The sequence below is a fragment of the Aotus nancymaae genome, unplaced genomic scaffold (genome assembly GCF_030222135.1).
Source record: "Aotus nancymaae isolate 86718 unplaced genomic scaffold, 86718_ANA_hifiasm-v0.15.2.pri h1tg000006l, whole genome shotgun sequence".
NCBI classification, from domain to species: domain Eukaryota; kingdom Metazoa; phylum Chordata; class Mammalia; order Primates; family Aotidae; genus Aotus; species Aotus nancymaae.
In genome coordinates this window covers 48,908,292-48,929,665 of record NW_026988417.1, presented here as the reverse complement: position 1 = coordinate 48,929,665, position 21,374 = coordinate 48,908,292, and the positions used below count along the sequence as shown (strand labels likewise).

General features: G+C 39.5%; 1 protein-coding gene across 1 annotated transcript in view; it reads left to right on the top strand.

Annotated features, from left to right (window-relative positions):
- Positions 1-21,374, top strand: part of SCFD2 (sec1 family domain containing 2) — a 435,166-nt gene that overhangs the window by 12,911 nt on the left and 400,881 nt on the right. Inside the window, exon 2 of the mRNA XM_012441117.3 lies at positions 4,380-4,548. Within this exon, the coding sequence (XP_012296540.2) occupies positions 4,380-4,548 (169 nt within the window). The remainder of the gene's footprint in view (positions 1-4,379; positions 4,549-21,374) is intronic.

Genomic DNA, 21,374 nt, shown 5'->3' with positions numbered 1-21,374 from the left:
ATCAGGATGATGTTGGTCTCATAAAATGAATTAGGGAGGATTCTATCCTTTTGTATTGTTTGATACAGTTTCAGAACGAATGGAACCAGCTCCTCTTTGTACGTCTGGTAGAATTCGGCTGTGAACCCGTCTAGACCTGGACTTTTTTTGGTTGATAGGCTATTGATTACTGCCTCTACTTCAGCCCTTGTTATTGGTCTTTTCAGAGTTTCAGCTTCCTCCTGGTTTAGTTTTGGTAGAATACAAGTGTCTAGGAATTTATCCATTTCTTCCTGGCTTACTGGTTTATGTGAGTAGAGCTGTTTGTAGTAATCTCTGATGGTAGTTTGTATTTCTGTGGGATCAGTGGTGATACCCCTTTATCGTTTTTTATTGCATCTATTTGATTCTTCTCCCTTTTCTTTTTTATTAATCTGGCTAGTGGTCTATTTTGTTGATCTTTTCAAAAAACCAGCTCCTGGATTTATCAATTTTTTGAAGGGTTTTTTGTCTCTCTATCTCCTTCAGTTCTGCTCTGATCTTAGTTATCTCTGCTAGTTTTTGAGTTTTATTGATTTTTATTGATTTTGCTCCTCTAGTTCTTTCAATTTTGATGATAGGGTGTTGATTTTAGATCTTTCCTCTCTTCTCTGTTGGGCATTTATTGCTATAAATTTCCCTCTTGATACTGCTTTAAAGGTGTCCCAGAGATTCTAGTAAGTTGTATCTTTATTCTGTTTGGTTTCAAAGAACATCTTTATTTCCACCTTCATTTCATTGTTTATCCAGTCAACATTCAGAAGCAAGTTGTTCAGTTTCCAAGTGGTTGTGCGTGTTTGAGTGTGTTTCTTGATCCTGAGTTTTAGTCTGATTGCGCTGTGGTCTGATAGACTGTTTGTTATGATTTCTGTTCTTTTGCATTTGCTGAGGAGTGATTTGCTTCCAATGATGTGGTCAATTTTAGAGTAAGTGCAATGTGGTGCTGAGAAAAATGTATATTCTGTGGATTTGGGGTGGAGTGTTCTGTATATGTCTATTAGATCCGCTTGGTCCAGCTCTACATTCAAGTCCTGGATATCCGTAATTTTCTGTCTCGTTGATCTGTCTAATATTGACCGTGGAGTATTGAAGTCTTCCACTATTATTGTATGGGAGTCTAAATCTTGTTTTAGGTCATTAAGAACTTGCTTTATGTATCTGGGTGTTCCTGTGTTGGGGGTGTATATATTTAGAATGGTTAGCTCTTCCTGTTGGATTGATCCTTTTACCATTATGTAATGTCCTTCTTTGTCTCTTTTGATCTTTGTTGGTTTGAAGTCCATTTTATCAGAGACTAGGATTGCAAACCCTGCTTTTTTTTGTTCTTCATTTGCTTGGTAAATCTTCTTCCATCGCTTTATTTTGAGTCTATGTGTGTCTTTGTATGTGAGATGGGTTTCTTGAATACAGCACACCGAATGGGTTCTGACATTTTATCCAGTTTGCCAGTCTGTATCTTTTCACTGGGGCATTTAGGTCATTTACATTCAATATTAATATTGTTATGTGTGAATTTGATCCTGCCATTTTGTTACTGGCTGGTTTTCTTTCTCATTAGTTGACTCATTTTCTTCATTGCATTTTTGGTCTTTGCAACTGGTTTGCTGTTGCAGTAACTGGTACTTGTTCCTATCCATGCTTAGTGTTTCTTTCAGGAGCTCTTGTAGGGCAGGTCTGGTGGTGACAAAATCTCTCAATAATTGCTTGTCCGTAAAGGATTTTATTTCTCCTTCACTTATGAAGCTTAGTTTGGCTGGATGAGATTCAGGGTTGAAAGTTCTTTTCTTTAAGGATGTTGAATATTGGCCCCCACTCTATTCTGGCTTGTAGGGTTTCTGCCGAGAGATCTGCTGTGAGTCTGATTGGCTTCCCTCTGTGGGTGACCTGACCTTTCTCTCTGGCTGCCCTTAGCATTTTTTCCTTCATTTCTACCCTGGTGAATCTGACGATTATGTGCCTTGGGGTTGCTCTTCTTGAGGAATATCTTTGTGGAGTTTTCTGTATTTCTTGAATTTGAAATTTGGACTGCCTTGCTAGGCTTGGGAAGTTCTCCTGGATAATATCCTGGAGTGTATTTTCCAGCTTGGATTCATTCTCCCCATCATATTCAGGTACTCTGATCAAGCGTAGATTAGGTTTTTTCACATAATCCCATATTTCTTGGAGGCTTTGTTCATTTCTTTTCACTCTTTTTTCTCTTGTATTGCCTTCTCTTTTTATTTCATTGAGTTGATCTTCAATCTCTAATATCCTTTCTTCTGCTTGATTGATTCGGCTATTAAAACTTGTGTTTGCTTCATGTAGTTCTCATGCTGTGTTCTTCAACTCCATAAAGTCGTTTATGTTCTTCTCTAAGCTGGTTATTCTAGTTAGAATTTTGTCTAACCTTTTTTCAAGGTTTTTGGTTTCTTTGCATTGAGTTAGAACGTGTTCCTTTAGCTCTGAAAAGTTTGTTATTATCCACCTTCTGAATCCTGTTTCTGTTAATTCTTCGCAATCCTTCTCAGTCAAGTTGTGATCCTGTGTTGTTGAGGAGTTGTGGTCCCTTGAAGGAGAAGAGGTGTTCTGGTCTTTGATGGTTTCACCTTTTTTGCACTTTTTTTTCCCCATCTTTGTGGATTTACCTGGCTGTGGTGTCAGAGAGCTGCTTGATGAGGTCCCTTGTCTGCCTGTGGGGGAGCTACTGGGTTTCTAGGGACTCCTTCAGGTTACTAGGGAAGCTTCCTGTATCTTTTTTGTTTATGCTGGGAGATTAGGCCCGCCTCTTCCGCTGACCTTTAGGCACTGTTGGGTCGTCAAGAACGCCGTTCCGTTGCTACTTAGGCTTCCTGTGTTTTTTGTTAAAACATGTAGCCCAGTCCCACCCCTCTAGTGGTGGGTTGTGCCTTTCCTCCACTAGGCTGGATCATTCAGGGTTCATCTCAGACTGTGGTACTGGCTATGCAACCCACTAGAGTTAGAGCTTCAGCCCTCTGGGGTTTGTGGGGGAGGTTAGGGACCCGCCCAGCCGCACCTGGCAGTCTCCCCCTTTCAGCTTTCTCTCTCTCCCGTCATGGGTTAGGGGCCACCCAGCTGCTCCCGCTTACAGCTCCCTCTCTCTCCGGGCGGAGGGAGGGGGCGATAGCTCAGTCTGCAGACTCTTATTCAACTCTGCACTTGTAATTCCTGGCGCTTGACTGGCAAAGATCCCCTGTTCTGTGTATCGCTGAGACTTTGGGGGAAGCGCTGTATCTGGACCTGAGCACCAGAGGTGGAGCCTCCGACTCGCAGGTCAGATGCACTTTCTGGGTGAAGCAGCACCCCTCCCCACCTCGGTCTGCCCTGAGTGGGCTTTGCTCACCCTCGGACCAGACCCATTGAAATGCACCTGGTACCTCAGTTGGAGCTAGGAGATCTCTGGGTTTCTGCGTCTCTTTCGCTGGGTGTTGTGCACTGGAGTTGTGTCTAATCCGCCATCTTGGATCCTCCCGAGCTATTCATTTATTCTTTTCTTCATCTAACATATATTTAGTGAGAGCCCACTAGCTGCCAGTTTCTGTGCTAGACTTGGTGGGTAAACGGGACCTTTGCCACTGTGAAGACATGGTTCTAGTGGAGGGGAGATCTCGTTCTTTGTCAGGTCCTTAAACCCTTTTGGGTTTTAGTATCTTCATTAGTAAAATAAAAATGAAATTCAGGCCAGATATGGTAGCTCACAGCTATAATCCCAGCTAGGAGGCCAAGGTAGGAGGCTCTCTTGAGACCAGGAGTTTAAGACCAGCCTACACAACATAGTGAGACACTTAAAAAGAAAAAAATTAGCCAGGTGTGGTGGCTAATTTTCCAACTATCTGGGAATAGTGCCAACTATCTGGGAAACTAAGGAGGGAGAATTGCTTGAGCCCAGGAGTTCAAGGCTGCAGTGAGCTATGATTGCACTCCAGCCTGGGCAACAGAGCAAGACTGTGTCTCTAAAAAGAAAAGAAAAGAATAAAAAAAATTCAGCTTTAAAATTTCAGGATAGTATCATCCTATGACACTGTTTACCTGGCTGACTAGATGCAGATCATTTATTTATTTATTCATTCAGCAAATGCTTATTGATGCTTACTATAGGTAGGCACTATGCTAGGTGCTAGAGATATAGTAGCCAGAGCAGACATGAGGTCTGCCCTCATGGAGCATTAATTAAAACCTGTGAGGTATATGTTGACTAGGTGATTGTGAATGTGATTAGTTATATAAAGGGCAAAATGCTAGTTTTGTCGAACAGAAACTAAAAATGTATATTATTTTTGATAGAAGGGGTGTGATAAAACATTTATCAAGCTTGCTTTTTCCTCCCATTTTATGAGTTTACATAGTCTTGTCTGCTTAAACAGGAGCAGTTGGACATCATGGAGACAACTTAGTAGAGAAGATCATATCAGCACTTCCCCAGCTCCCAGGCCACACAAATGATGTGATGGTTAACATGATAGAGCTCACTTCACTCCAAACTGAGGAAGAAAATTATAATGTGGTTGCACCAGGCTGTCTTGCACAATCCAAGTAAGATATGTAGTTTTTTTTCCTCTTATCTTTCTCTCTTTCCCTTTCTTTTTCTCCTAGACTGAGTAGTCCCATGGAGATAAAAGCAATGAAGAGTTGGTCTGGCTGAAAAATTCACAGTGGGTAGTATTTAGCAAACAGCATTTTTTTTTAACTTTGAAATAACCATACCCACTAAACATAACAATAATCCAGAAAGTATGGAATTTTATAGAAGTGTCATTTACATGTAATATAAGCTTGTTCCCAGGATCGATTAAGTGAGTCAGTTTATGTATCTCCATTTCACAGATAGTTTCACATGGAATTGAGTCTAGTCTTCCTCAGTTTCTTTTTCACAATTGACTTTTCACATCACTAAAAAGCAACTCAAACAGCAATGAAACCATGCCATTTTTTTAATGTTAGATGATATGGATATCAACAGAAGTTTTTATTTCCAAGTATATTTTTTTCACATGCTTAGAGAAATCAAAGAGAGAAGATTGTGTACTTTAAGTTATGCAGAGTTTAAAAATAAAAATTTCTCCAGAAATGACAATAAAAGTATATGGTAGTCACCCTCTCAACTTTGTGCTTCATTAACAATTCTTATGGGAATTAGTCTTATTTGAAAAAAAAAGTATTAGAAGGGAAAAAAGTACGTAAGTATATCTGTTTCTTTTATTTTCATGTATTATATTTTTAAATAAAATAGGATCTTTCAGTATTATAGTTTTAAATCTTAACCGTAGCAGATGCATTTGGAATTTCCTTCCATATTCATTAATAGAATTAGTATGTAGCTCCTGAAGTTTTTAGCCTTTTGTAGATAGTTAATAGTACTTATTGGATACCCAGTGTTTACAAGTCAATGTGAGAAGAAAATGGGAAGTTCTAGACTTTTGTCTATTTGTGTGTTTACACATACAATAAAAACATAGGTCTAAAGGCTTGCAGTTCTACAACCCCAGAAGTTATGTGATTGGAAACACTTTTAGCTGTTCAGAGGGCCATTCTGAAGTTAATAATTAAGAGCTTACTGGGAACCTTACTCTATGTTAAGTAACAAGAAGAACATAAAATAATACATCATTCTTCAAACACTCTTCATTGAGGAGTCATGATTTATACCCCAGTACAATGTGAAAACAGTAGAAATGATGTGAAATCAAGAGCAATGTATCTGCTATGGAGTATAATTTCTACAAGTAAAGTATCAGGTTAATGTGGTCTTTGTAGATCAATGCAGACCTTGAGGAAGTGGTAGTGCTTTAACTATGTCTCAAATGACTTAGAAAAGAGGAGGGGTTGGTGTGAACCAAAGTATAGAAACAAAAAATAGTCAGGGCCTGATGTGATCGGTTTGAAACAGAGAGATGACCTCATTGGACCACTTCTGTCAACTGCTTTGTTCATATGTTTTGGGAGTTATTATGAGGCAGGTACACTTCCAAGCATTTACATTTGGGAAATCATTTTAAGTTTTACAGTATCCTAAAGAGGTAGATATTGTTATTCCCCTATTTTGTATGTAAGGAAACTGAGGCAAAGAGACATTAAGTAACAGAGTTAATGGGAGGTAGAGCTAGAAATGAGTCCAGAATGTTTGACTTTAGGCCAGCTGCGATGGCTCATGCCTATAATCCCAGCACTTTGGGAGGCTGAGGCTGAGGCTGGTGGATCACCTGAGGTCAGGAGTTCAAGACTGGACTGGCCAACATGGTGAAACCCTGTCTCTACTAAAAATACAAAAATTAGCCAGGCATGGTGGCAGGCGCCTGTAATCCCAGCTGCTTGGGAGACTGAGGCATGAGAATGTTTTGAACCTGGGAGGCAGAGGTTGCAGTGAGCCGAGATTGTGCCACAGCACTCCACCCTGGGCGACAGAGTAAGACTCCGTCTCAGAAAAAAAAAAGTTTGACTTTAGAGCCATGGTCTTAACTTCTATGCTATCTATATGCAGGGGCCAGAGAAGAGCTAGGCTCTTGAATAGATTTAAAGAGATGAGAGACAAAAATAAAGTTACTCTTTGACTTAATTTGGGAGTCCTGTTTTTTTCAACATAGTGATTATATGAACAATGGAAATACATTTTGACTAATTTTAGCAATAAAAGATTATTAAAGGGTATTCGGTGGCTAAAAGAATCAAAGAAAGGATTATTAATCAGAGTTTTGAAAGGACAAAATAGTTCTAGGAATTTAGGGAGCAGAGGCTCAGGAAAAGCTTCTTTAAGGCCTTGACCTTAGAGAGACTGAATTTTAACTAATTTTTTTAAGTCCTTCTGCTCAAGATTCAGATTCTGGGGGAAATGGTAAGAATGGCTTTTCTTGGCCTTTTTGCCCACCTTTTGCCCAATATGGGTTGGGAGCTCTTTATACTGACCAAGAATTATGCTAATATCATATGGCATGACAGAGGGGTGGTTCTTCAAAGGAAAATGGAAACTCCTATCACAAGATGGGGGAACAGATGCTGGACATGCAAAAATAGTAGATGCCCCTTAGTAATAGCACACACTTATAGAGGACTTTTTTTTTTTGAGATAGAGTCTCGCTCTGTCTTCCGATCTGGAGTGCAGTGGCATGATCTTGGTTCACTGCAACCTCTATTTCCCGGGTTCAAGCAATTCTCCTACCTCAGCCTCCCGAGTACTGGGACTACAGTCATGTGCCACCATGCCCGGCTAATTTTTTTTGTATTTTTAGTAGAGACGAAGTTTCACCAAGTTGGTCAGTCTAGTCCTGAACTTTTGACTTCAGATGATCTACCCGCCTCGGCCTCCCAAAGTGATGGGATTACAGGCATTCTTATAGAAGACTTTTTGTGTAACAGGCAGCCTTGTAGAAGACTTTTTGTGTCAGGCAGTGCTCTGAGCACTTAATATGTATTAGCTTACATTCTTCCCACAATATCTCTATGAGGTAGATTCTCTTATCATCCCCCTTTATAGAAGACAAAGGAAGTTAAATAATATGCCTACGGTAACACACACAGTTAGATATATCACAGTTAGATATAGTCTGGCTCTAAAGTTAGTGTTTACCATTATTGACCTATGCCACTTCCACAGAAACCTAAGAAAGTTAAAAAAGAGTAAGTAAGCACCCCAGAGGAATTTGAAAAAAGAGAGAAGAGTTGAATCCATTATTGGACAGCAGGTAAAGAAGCAAATTCTTAGCATAGTAGGACAAAGATAGATATAAAAGTCCCTCTTAGTCCTATAAGTAATGTTTTGATTATAGTCACTTTATTTAACCTTAACTCCCCAGCCCTGATTCTACTACAAGCCTAGACCAAGGCTAAGCCAGTCTTGGAATCTCATTTTCCTTGGCAGTCATGCTTTAGAAATGGGCGAGTGACAAGAGAGAAAGTCTTAGGGCTTCTTGGTCAGGTTTCTTTGCTACTGACAAGAGACGCAATAGAAATGTGTCTGTTTTTCCAGATGTGACCAATGTGTCAGACATATTGAGTCTGATAACTGCTGCAGCGATCTTGCTCACATCTGGAAGTTAATGCTGACACTTGGAAGGTGGCCTAACCAAGAGAACTGCAGAGAGGAGCAGCTATAAGCTCCAGGATGCACGATGTTTGGATGTTATGTTGTACAGGAGAATATATTTCCTATTGTTTAAGCCAAATTTAGTTGCTGTTTTCTATCATTTGCAAAGTCATCATGACACATTTTCTACACCTCATTATTTCAGCTTATAAAATGAGGGCATTGGCCTAAATGACTTCTAAGGCTCTTGTTGGGTTTAAAATGAAAATCCTTGCTAACTGAGCCCCTGCTGTGACTTGGCTCTGCCTCTCACTTAGGCTATGTTCATGTGTACATATTTTGTCTCCATGGTTTTTGCCTTCATGGGTTGTCTTTTTCTTCTCATTAGATTATGAGTGAGTGTTATCATAGATTCTGAGCTTTTTTGTTTGTTTGTTTTTTGGAGATGGAGTTTCACTCTTGTTGCCCAGGCTGGAGTACAATGGCATGATCTCTGCACACTGTGATCTCTGCACACTGCAATCTCTGCCTCCCAGGTTCAAGTGATTCTCCTGCCTCAGCCTCTCAAATAGCTGGGATTACAGGCACCTGCCACCACACCCAGCTAATTTTTTGTATTTTTAGTAGAGACAGGGTTTCACTATGTTGGCCAGGCTGGTCTCAAACTCCTAACCTCAGGTGATCCCCCCGCCTCGGCCTCCCAAAGCATGGGGATTACAGGTGTGAGCCACTGTGCCCGGCCTCAGAATATGAGCTTTGAGTGCCATTCAAAAATCACACCTATAATCCCAGCATTTTGAGAGGTCAAGGTTGGTGGATCATTTGAGGTTAGGAGTTCAAGACCGGCCTGGCCAACATGGTGAAACCCCATCTCTACTTAAAAAATATATATAAAAATTAGCCAGGTGGCACACACCTGTAATCCCAGCTACTCAAGAGGCTGAGGCAGAAGAATCGCTTGAACCTGAGAGGTGGAGGTTGCAGTGAGTTGAGATTGGGCCATTGAACTCCAGCCTGGGCAATAGAGTGAGACTCTATCTCAAAAAAAAAAAAAGTATGATTATAAGTGTTGGTGAGCTGCGCCCTCGGCTCTGAGGGTTTGTGACCCACCCACCACTAAAAACAATAAATAAATAAGTGTCGAAGATGAGTCTATAGGGATATAAATAAGAAGAAAGCTTTAGAGATAGCAGGTTTGCTGAAATTGTGAAACCAGAAGTCAGGTTGTAAAAGATAATGAGATAGGTAGTGAGAAAATTATAAACAAAGAGAAGTCTAAAGCAATAATTGGGAGAAAAATCGTAGTCTTTTTCAATTGCTTAGAAGACTGAGGGAATTATGTTGATTCATTTCTCTTCAAAAGAAGAATTGAAATAAATCACAGCTTTCCTAGCATAGTTTATATGTCTATCAAAGCAATAATAATGACTACCTTCAACCATACCTACCAGAAACTTTTCAATGAAATGAGAGTGAGGATAAAAAAGTTAGTACTAAAAGGCAAAAAAATGAGTGCTTGGCAACAAATGTACCTGCAACGGAAAAATCTTTAACAGCAATAAGCCTTGATAATCAAAATTTATTGCTAAGATAATTTTTATAAAAGGCTGTTTATAATCATAGCAATTGAAGTTACTGCCAATGCAAATGAGAAATTGAGAACTTAAATGCATTTTAATGTGTCTTTCCAGTCCTTGTCTATTGTTCTCTGGATTATGTGGAACATTTCAACAAGAAGGAGACAGAATCTTTTCTGCTCTTATGTTTTCCTCCTGTTGAAATGGGTTTTTATTCTGTGCCCCAGCTCCACTCTCTCTGTTTTTAAATCCTTAAACAACCTTCACCTGGTGCCCTACTTGAATTGACTACATCTGTGCTTGGTGCTCCCGGCTCCGTGCTAACCCTGCACCTACAGTGCTGCTGGTTCTGTTGGATCCAGTATCCGCTTCTCCCATTGCTCCCTGCATGCCTCCCGGTGAAAGCCAAGACCTCGCGATGACCTACAATACTGTGTACCATCTGGCTTCCTGGTCCTCTCTGACTGAGTCTCTTCCTGTCTTCTTTCCAGCAACGTAAGCTTCCTTGCTCTTCTTCCAATAGAATGGGCTGGGTCCTGCCTCAGGGCTTTGGCTATTGAAGTTCCGCCCACTCAGATCATTTTTCCTGCAGACACACACTTGGCCCCGTTTCCTTTCTTCCTTCTTAGTGAGGCTTTTCCTGTCTATCTTAGAACTTCATGTCTCCCTTCACTATTTCATTTTTTTCCTCCATAGCACTTTTCACTTTCTAATATATTGATATTTATGTTGTATTTTGGTCTCTTCCTCTACTGGAGAGCTATGGAAAGAACTCTCCACTAGAGAGTTCCACAAGAGCAGGGATATTTATCTGATTTATTCATTGCTGTGCCCCCATTGCCAGGCACACCAGGCATTCAAGAGATATTTGTTGAATGAACACATGACAATGGATGTTGCCAGGGCAGGATCTGTGAGTGAAGCAAAGCTACTTGACTAAGACAGAGATGGTGAAGCCAGACGAGAGCATGGGGATCTTTAGACTCTGTGGAATATTTCAAACACTGACATTGGGTTAGTAAAAATATTTGCAAAAATATATAATCACATTTGCTTATGATACATTAAATATACCTGGAGAATGTTTAAGACACTGATGACATTAGCTGGCTCTGTAGTGTAGTGTTGGGTGACTGGAGACACAATGAGAAGTTAGTCAAATGAATAGGACGGAGGGAGGAGGGAGATGTCTTACTACAAATATCAGTTTGAGTATTTTGAATTTTCAATCATGTGAATGTTATCTGTTATTAAAAATAAATATATATTAGGTTCAAATGAAAATATGACTTCCTTCTTAAGCTAGCTTAAGATAGGGTTCTCACTTCTAGGAAAGAAAGTTGCTGTCTCTTACTTTGGAACCGCTACAAAGCTTCTCTTTCCTATATCATCCTCCATTCTCACTGAACTACTCTACAACTTCTAGTAAAATGCCAGAAGACTATACCGTAATTGTTTACATGTCTCTCTCCTTCACTAGTCTGTACATTTCTTGAGAGTAGGAGAGGTGCCTTGCCACTTTTAAGACATAATAGTGAACTGAGTACAGCAATCAATAAATTGTTGAATAAGTTGTAACATTAGATTTGAAGCCAAGGCTGGGCACGGTGGCTCACACCTGTAATCCCAGCACTTTGGGAGGCCGAGATGGGTGGATCACTTGAGGTCAAGAGTTCGAGACCGGCCTGACCAGCATGGTAAAACCCGTCTCTACTAAAAATACAAAATTAGCCAGGTGTGGTGGTACACACTTGTAATCCCAGCTACTTGGAAGGCTGAGGTGGGAGAATCACTTGAACCCAGGAGGTAGAGGTTGCAGTAAACAGAGATCGTGTCATTGCATTTTAGCCTAGGCAACAAGACTGAAACTTGGTCTCAAAAAAAAGAAAGAAAAAAACAGATTTGGGGCCAAGTTTAAAAATGACATAAATCCATGAAAGCCTTACCTACTTCATTTTAGTACTTAAGTCATTGTCTAGTTTTGTTGATTGGTTTTTACACGCCATACATATAACCATACATAAATATAAATCTTCTTTTATTTATTTATTTTTTTGTATGTGCTTTTTCCTAAAATGCACCTCATTGTCTAGGTCAGCGAGAAAGAAAGAAGGTAACATCAAATGAATTTTGTCAAGCATTGTGCTAGGTATTTTAAAATGCATTATTATACGTAATTTTAAAAACAACTCTACAAGGTGGATCATATTGTCTTTTTTGTTTCTATAGAAGTTTAGAGAAAGAGACTTAAGTAACTTGTCCTAAGCCAAATTTTCCATGAGTAATTGAGTCAATTCTTTCATTTTTTGAAAAACATTATTTTTAAATTCTAAGGCATACTTCCTTTCTACTATACCACACCAACGCTGTGACACATGCTTAGTTGAATACATTCTCAATTTTCAATAATGAGATTCAGAAAATATCATTAAATATAGAGTTTATTTGAGCATAAGCTTTGAGAGTACCACCTGGGAAATACAGACTCCAAAGGAATGGAATTCATGCTCCAAAGGGGAGAAGTTAAAGTGGCACATATACAGGGCAGAGACGGGGGCATTTAGCAGGGTTACAACATTTTCTGTACAAGGTCAGTACACATATCATAGTGATTTGATTGCCACATGCCAAGGATGATTGTCGTAACATTCCATAAAGAGGAGTAATAGTCTTGAGGGATCTTACCTCTGGTTCCATTTGGTCTTTCCTAATCATTTATAGGAAAAAGCAGAGGTTGCAGCTGCATGCTACATGACTCAGGTTGCATAGCCACATTCTTCTCAGGGCTCAAAATAATTTAAACTTCCACAGCTTTAAATATGAATTATTTAATTACACAGCATGTACAATTAAACCAATAAATTCAGAAATTGTGGATGCTCTGGTTTGTAAAAAAATCATGTTTTAAGTCCAATATTCTTTTTTTTGGATGTTTAGCTTTTGGTAGAGTGTATTATTAATTTGGGTTATTTTGATTTATTATAATATATTTTATTTTCAACTTTTATTTTAGATTCAGGGGGTACAAGTATAAGTTTGTTACCTGGGTATATTGCATGATGCTAAGTTTTAAGGTTTTATCCCGTCACCCAGATAACGAGCATAGTACCCAATAATTAGTTTTTCAACCTTTGCTCCCCTCCCTCTCTCCTCTCTCTGGTAGTCACCAGTGTCTATAGTTACCGTCTTTATGTTCATGAGTACTCACTGTTTAGCTATCAGTTATAAGTGAGAATCTGTGGTATTTGGTTTTCTGTTCCTGTGTTAATTTGCTCAGAATAATGGCTTCCAACTGCATTAATGTTGCTGCAAAGGATGTGAGTTCATTGTTTTTCATGGGTGCATAGTGTTCCATGGTATATATGTACCACATTTTCTTTATCTAATCCACCACTGATGGACACCTAGGTTGATTCCATGTCTTCACTATTGTGAATAGTACTTCAATGAGCATGCAAGTGCATGAGTCTTTTGGGTAGACTGGTTCATTTTATTTTGGGTATATGCCCATAATAGGATTGCTGGGTCAAATAATAGTTCTTTTTTGAGTTCTTTGAGAAATCTCCAAACTACTTTCCATAGTGGCTGAACTAATTTACATTCCTGCCAACAGTGTATAAACATCCCCTCTTCTCTGCAGCCTCACCAGCATTTAAAAAAAAAATTTTTAAAAATAATATCCATTCTGACTGGTGTGAGATAATATCTCATTGTGGTTTTGGTTTGCTTTTCTCTGATGACTAATGATGTTGAGCATTTTTTAATGTTTGTTGGTCACGTGTATGTCTTTTTTTTTTTTTTTTTTTGAGATGGAGTCTTGCTCTGTCACCCAGGCTAGAATGTGCAGTGGTGTGATCTTGGCTCACCATAACCTCTGTCTCCTGGATTTGAGCAATCCTCCCACCTCAGCCTCCCAAGTAGCTAGGATTACAGGTGTACACTGCCATGCCCAGCTAATTTTTTTTTTTTTTTTTTGTATTTTTAGTGGAGACAGCGTTTCACTATGTTGGCCAGGCTGGTCTCGGCTCTTGACCTAAGGTGATCCAACCACCTCAGCCTCCCAAAGTGCTGGGATTGTAGATGTGAGCCACCATGCCCAGTCTGTATGTCTTCTTTTGAGAAGTGTCTGTTCATGCCCTTTGCTTATTTTTTAATGGGATTATTTGTTTTTTGCTTGTTCAATTGTTTGTTTCTTAAATATTCTGGATATTAGACCTTTGTTAGATTCATAGTTTTTATTTTCTCCCGTTTTGTGGATTGTCTACACTGTTGATTGTTTCTTTTGCTGTGCAGAAGCTCTTTAGTTTAATTAGGCCCCACTTATCAATTTTTGTTTTTGTTACAATTGCTTTTGAGGACTTAGTCAAGTTTTTTCCCAAATCCAGTGTCCTGAATGCTATTTCCTATGCTTTCTTCCAAGAGTCATATAGTTTGAGGTCTTACATGTCAATCTTTAATCTATCTTGAGTTAATTTTTGTATATGGTAGATGATAGGGATCCAGTTTCATTCTTCTGCAAATGGCTAGCCAGCTATCCCAGCACCATTTATTGAATAGGGAATCCTTTTCCCGTCGGTTATTTTTGTCAACTTTGTCAAAGATCAGATGGCTATTTTATTTCTGGGTTCTGTATTCTGTTCTGTTGGTCTGTGAGTCTGTTTTTGTACCAGTAACATGCTGTTTTGGTTAGTATAATTTGAAGTTGGAAATATGATACCTTCAACTTTGTTGTTTTTGCTTAGGATTGCTTTGGCTCTTCAGACTCTTTTTTGGTTCCAAGTAAATTTTAGAATAGTTTTTTATAGTTCTTAGAAAAATGATGTTTGCAGTTTGATAGGAATAATGTTGAATTCCTATCAACACTGGAATTGCTTTGGGTTGTATGGTCGTTTACACAATATTCTTCCAATCTGAGAGCATGGAATGTTTTTTCATTTCTTTGTGTCATCTATGATTTCTTTCAGCAGTGTTTTGTAATTTTTCTGATAGAGATCTTTTGTTTCCCTGGTTATATATATTCCTAGATATTTTATTTAATTTGTTAATATTGTAGATGGGACCGCATTCTTAATTTTACTCTTGGATTGAACATTATTGGCATATAGAAATGCGACTGATTTTTGTACCTTGATTTTGTATTCTGAAATTTCACTGAAGTCATTTGTTAGTTCGAGGAGCCTTTTGGTGGAGTCTCTAGGGTTTTCTAAGTATAGAATCATATCCTCAGTGAAGAGAAATAGTTTGACTTCTTTCTTTCCTATTTGGGTACCTTTTATTTCTTTCTCTTGCTCAATTGCTCTGGCTAAGAATTCCAGTACTATATTTAATAGGAGTTACGAAAGTGGGCATCCTTGTCTTGTTCTAGTTCTAAAGAGGAATGCTTTCTGCCCATTCAGTATGATGCTGGCTGTGGGTTTGTCATATATAGCTCTTATTATTTTGAGATATGTTCCTTTGATGCCTTGCTTTATGAGGATTTTTATCATGAAGGGATGTTGGATTTTATTGAAAGCTTCCTCTGTATCTATTGAGATGATCTCATGGTTTTTGTTTCTAATTCTATCTATGTAATGAATCACATTTATTAGTTTGCATATGTTAAAACAATCTTGCTTTCCAAGAATGAAGCCTACTTGACCATGGTGGATTAACTTTTTGGTGTACTGTTGGATTTGTTTTGCTAGCATTTTGTGGACAAGATTTGCATCTGTGTTCATCAGGGATATTGGCCTGTAGTTTTTTTTTTTTCTGTGTCTTTGCCAAATTCTGGTATCAACATGATGCTAGCTTTGTAGAATGAATTAGAGAGGAGTCTTTCCTTCTTGGTTTTTCGGAATAGTTTCAAGAGCATTACCAGTTCTTCTTTGTATGTCTGACAGAATTTGGCTGTGAATCTATCTGGTCCAGGGCTTTTTTTGGTTGGTAGGCTTATTATTTTTTTTTTTATTACTGATTCAATTTCAGAAGTAATATTAGTCTGTTCAAGGTTTCAATTTCTTCCTGATTCAATCTTGGGAGATTGTGTGTTTCCAGGAATTTATTCATTTTCTCTAGATTTTCTAGTTTCTGTGTATATAGAGGTGTTCATAATAGTCTCTGAAGATCTTTTGTATTTCTATGGGATCTGTTGTGATGTCACCTTTGCTGTTTCTGCTTGTGTTTGTTTGGATCTTCTCTTGTTTTCCTCTTCGTTTATCTAGCTAATAGTCTATTGATCTTGCTTATCCTTTTAAAGAACCAACTTTTGGTTTCATGGGTTCTTTGTATAGATTTTTGGGTCTCACTTTCATTCAGTTCTGCTCTATTTTAGTTATTTATTTTCTTCTGGTAGCTTTGAGTCAGTTTGTTCTTGTTTTTCTAGTTTCTCTAGGTGTGATGTTAGATTGTTAACTTGAAATATTTCTAACTATTTGAGGTAGATGCTTAGCAGTATAAATTTTCCTGTTAGTACTGTTCTTGCTGCATCTCAGAGATTTTGGTAAGTTGTATCTCTGTTTTCATTTATTTCAAAGGCTTCTTTGATTTCTGCCTTAATTTTGTTGTTTACTCAAAAGTCATTCAGGAGCAAGTTGTTTAATTTTCATGTACTTGTCTGGTTTTGAGAGCTCCTCTTGGTGTTGGATTCTATTTTTATTCCACTGTGGTCAAAGAGTATGGTTGGTATGATTTTGAATTTTTTGAATTTATTGAGACTTGCTTTATGGCCCAGCATATTGGTTGATCTTGAAGTATGTTTCATGAGCAGTTGAGAAGAATGTATATTCTGTGGTTGATGGATGGAGTATTCAGTAGATGTTTCTTAGATCCAGTTGGTTAAATGTCAAATTTAAGTCCAGAATTTCTTTATGCTTTGATGATCTGTGTAACTCTGTCAATGGGTATTGAAGTTTTCCCCTATAATTGTGTGGTGTCTAAGTCTTTTCATAGGTCTAGAAGTACTTGTTTTATTAATCTGGGTGCTCCAATTTTGGATGCATACATATTTAGGATAATTAAGTCTTTTTGTTAAATTGAACCCTTTATCATTATGTAATGTCCTTCTTTGCCCTTTTTTACTGTTGTTTGTTTAAAGTCTGTTTTAGCTGATATAGTGACCTCTGTTCTTTTTTGTTTTCCATTTGTGTGATAGATCTTTCTCCAACTCTTTACTTTCAGCCTATGGGTGTCGTTACATGTCAGAAGGGTCTCTTGAAGAGAGCAGATGGATGGGTCTTCTTGTTTTTTTTTTTGTTTTTAATCCAACTTGCTGCTCTGTGCTGGTTAAGTGGGGGTGTTTAGACCATTTATATTCAAGGTTAATTTTTGTTTGTTTGTTTGTTTGTTTGTCTGTTTTGAGACAGGGTCTCATTCTTTTACCAAGTATCACGGTAAAAGTGCAGTGGTGCTATCACGGCTCACTGCAGCCTTAACCTCCCCAGGCTCATGTGATTCTCTTGCCTCAGTTTTTGTATTTTTAGTAGAAATGGGGTTTCACTATGTTGCCCAAGCTGGTCTCAAACTCCTAGGTTCGAGCAGTCCAATGCCTCAGCCTCCCAAAGTGTTAGGATTACAGGCATGAGCCACTGTGCCAGCCTTCAAGGTTAATATTGATATATGAGGTTTTGATCGTATCATGAAGCTGCTAGCTAGTTGCTTTGTAGTTTCTCTGGTGTGGTTGCATTATAGGGTCTGAGGGCTATGTCATTAAGTATGTTTTTCTGGTAGCAGATATCGTTTTTACATTTCCATGTTTCAAACTCTCTTATGGATCTTTTGTAAGGATGGTCTAATGGTAACAAATGTTTAGTGTTTGCTTGTCTGGAAAAGATTTTATTACTCCTTCACTTATAAAGCATAGTTTGGTGGGATATGAAGTTCTTGGTTGGCTTTTCTTTTCTTTTAGAGTGCTGAAAATAGGCCCACATTCTACCCTGGTTTTTAAGGTTTCCGTAGAAGAGTCAGCTGTTAGCCTGATAAGGTTCCCTTTGAACATGATCTGACCTGTTTCTGTAGCTACCTTTAAAATTTTTTACTTTAGCTTTGACTTTGCATAATCTACTGACTCTATGCCTTGGTGATGTTTATTTTTTATGCTATCTCACAGGTGTTCTATAGATTTTTTATATATTGATATCGACCTCTCTAGCAAGATTAGGGGAGTTTTCTTGAATAATTCCCTCAAATATGTTTTCCAGGTTGTTTACTTTTTCTCCTTCTTTCTCAGGAATGTCAGTAATTCATAGATTTGTTCACTTTACACAATCCCGTATTTCTCAAAGACTTTATTCACTTTTAAAAATTCTTTTTACTTTACTTTTGTTGGATTTAGTTCAAAAGATCAATCTTCAATTCTTTCTTCTGTTTGGTCCAGTCTATTGATAAAACTTTCAATTGTATTTTGAAATTCCTTAAGTGAGCTTTTTGATTCCAAAAGTTCTGATTGGTTTCTTTTAAATTTGTTTATCTCTTTATTTGCTGGGTTGCTTTAGAAGTTCTTTTATGTTGATTTTTAATCTTATTTTGGATCTTGTTGAGCTTTCTTGTAATCCATGCTTTGAATTCTTTATCACTTCTGAGTTTCCATTTTGGTTATGGACCATTGCTGGAGTTAATCTAATCCTTTGGTCATGTCACACCATTATGATTTTTTATGATGCCAGAATTATTGTGCTGGATCCTCCTCATTTGGAGACACTGGCACTTCTAATTTTTGTAATTATTTTTTGCAGATAGGAATTTTTCTTTTTCTGTATTATTATCATTATTTTCTTTCCCTTTCCCCTCCTCCCTAAGGATGTGACTGTAAGGAGTTCTGGGTAGGGTCTTTTGACCTTGCTTCTATAACCCTATCCACTTCTTTTGGCGGGTTTTATATTAGACTGTTGTGTTCAACCTATAAGCTAGCAGATGGCACTTTACAGGTGAGAGCTGACTGTGGCCAACATACTTGTTGTTTGTTTACTGGGAGAAGCTTTCTGCTGCCTCAGGTAATAGGCTGATTCCTGGAATTGTGCAGTAGTCTGAGATCCCTGCTCAGCCTGGGGGAAAAAGGGAAAGACGAGCAGGGCCAGACTGGGCAGGCCTGCCTATAGGTCCCCTGATGGCAGACACAGGCACCTGCACTGAGGGAGAATCCAGTGAGTGGCTACCAGTTCTCCAGAGGTGTGCCTAGGCTTGGAACTGGGAAACCTCCTCAGCCCCAAGTTCTCTGTACAAGGATAGGAGACAGCCTAGACTCCTAATCTAGGAGAGTTGGTGCCCCAGATGCCTGGAGATCTGCCTGGCATGGATTGTAGAGCACCCCACTGCACCGCAGTCTCTGCACAGGAAGGGTTGGTAACTCAGGCTGCTAATCCAGGTGAATGGGTGCTCCAAATGCCTGAAGGTCAGCCTGGGCATGCAGTGGACAGGGCCCTACTTTACTACAATCTCTGCACAGGAAGGGTGGAGTGATTCGGCCTGCTAATCCAGACAAACAGGTGCTCTGAATGCCTGGAGATCTGCCTGAGTGTGGAGTAGATAGGCTCCCCCTGCACCAGGATCTCTGCACAGCAGGGGTGAGGCAACTCACACTGCTAGTCTTTATGAATTAATACTTTAAATGCCAGGAGTTCTGCCTACGTGAGGAGTAGAGAGTTTCCCATTGTACCTTGATCTCTGCACAGGAGGAGTGGAGTGGCTCAGGCCACTGATGTAGGCAAGGGGATGTTCCAAATACCTGGATTTCTGCCTGGAGGTAGAGCGGATAGGGCCTGCTGCATGATGATCTCAGGGGAGCAGGCTGGAACATCTAGAAATGGCACACACTGACCAATTCCAGGTTACCAAGGTGGCCCTGGCCACAAGTCTCATTACCCAGGAGAAACTGTAGCTAGAGCAGCTCTCCTCCCATCCCTGACCTGCAATGGGGGAGAGCATAATTCCAGTGCCTACACTTTCTACGGTTCCAACTGTGGAGGCCCCTACCCCACTGGAGCAAGATTTCTGGAGCAAGCACTCCAATCTCTGGGCCAAGACTAAAATGCCTGCATGACAATGCTATTGGGTCACCAAAGAATGGCTGACTTTGTATGCACCTAGATTTAAAATGGTGTCATTGGCCAGGTATGGTGGCTCATGCCTGTAATTTTGGCACTTTGGGAGGCCAGGGTGGGAGGATTACCTGAGCCCAGGAGTTCGAGGCCATCCTGGGCAATATGATGAGAAACTGTCTCTACAAAAAATAAAAAATTAACTGGGTGTGGTGCATGCCTGTGGTCCCAGCTACTCAAGAGGCTGAGGTGGGAGGATCATTTGAGCCCAGGATGCTGAGGCTGCAGTGAGCTGTGTTAATGTACTGCAATCCAGCCTGGGTGACAGAGCAAGACCGTGTCTCAAATAAAAATAGATAGATAGATAAATTTTAAAAGTTCACCTCCTGCTCTCAGTTCCAAGTCTGGGAAAATGCCTGCAGCTTTTCCTGGTGTCTCTCCCTCACAGTATCTCCATGCCTCTTCTCAAGTTAGCTCCAGGGCTTGCGAGAAATGAAGTACCCTCCCTTGGCATGGGGTACTTGGATCCCCAGTGGAAAAGTGAGTCATGGAGGGAGGCTCTCTGCCACTCTCACGTATGGCACTTCACTCTTATCAGCCGGATGCTATCCTGAGGGCTGTTTGCCTGTATTCTCCTCCTTGGGATCTGGAGGGTTTTTCATGATTCTGATGGATTCCCATTTTCCCTTTTTTTTTCTTTTATTTTTGAGACAGGCTGGAGTGAAGTGACACAATCACAGCTGACTGCAGTCTTGACCTCCTGGGCTTAAGCAATCATCCTATCTCAGCCTCCCAAGTAGCTGCTACTACAGGCGTGCACCACCAACCACACCTGGCTAATTTTTGTTGTTGTTGTCTTAATGGATGAGAGATTTCTATGTTGCCCAGGCTGGCCTTGAATGTGTAGCCTCGAAGATTTTTATAGAGAGGGTGTTACAGGAAAGGGATCCTGATCCAGACCCCAAGAGAGGGTTCTTGGATCTCATGCAAGAAAGATTTCAGGGTGAGTCCATAAAGTGAAACAAGTTTATAAGGAAAGTAGAGGAATAAAAAAATGGCTATTCCATAGACAGAGCAGCCCCGAGGGCTTCTGGTTGCTATTTTTATGGTTATTTCCTGATGATATACTAAACAAAGGGTGGATTATTCATGCCTCCGCTTTTTAGACCATATAAGGTAACTTCCTGACGTTTGTAAACTGTCATGGTGCTGATGGGAGTGTAGCAGTGAGGATAACCAGAGTTCATTCTCATTGCTATCTTGATTTTGGTGGGATTTAGCCGGCTTCTTTACTGGAACCTGTTTTATCAGCAAGGTCTTTATGAGCTGTATCTTCTGATGACCTTCTGTCTCATCATGTGACTTAGAATGCCTTATCCATCTGGGACTGCAGCCTAGTAGGTCTCAGCCTCATTTTACCAGCCCCTATTTAGGATGGAGTTTCTCTGGTTCAAATGCCTCTGATAGAATTATTGAACTTGGATGAACATGTTAGGTAACTACATATTAAGTGTTGGCTTTAAGTTGGATAACCAGCACATAGAGGGTGTATCTTCACTTAGCAGTGTTATGAACTTGCTGTTGGTACAGGCCATGGGTATCTCTTCTTCCCCACCTGACGTCCTTACAAAAATGACTTTTTTGTTTTTGTATTCTTCAAGTAAACATTGCAAATTTGGAAGGAGAAAGACCTATTTCTTCTCAGCATGCAGCTTGCTATGTTTAACTTTTTCTCCTAAAGATCATCTGGGCTCA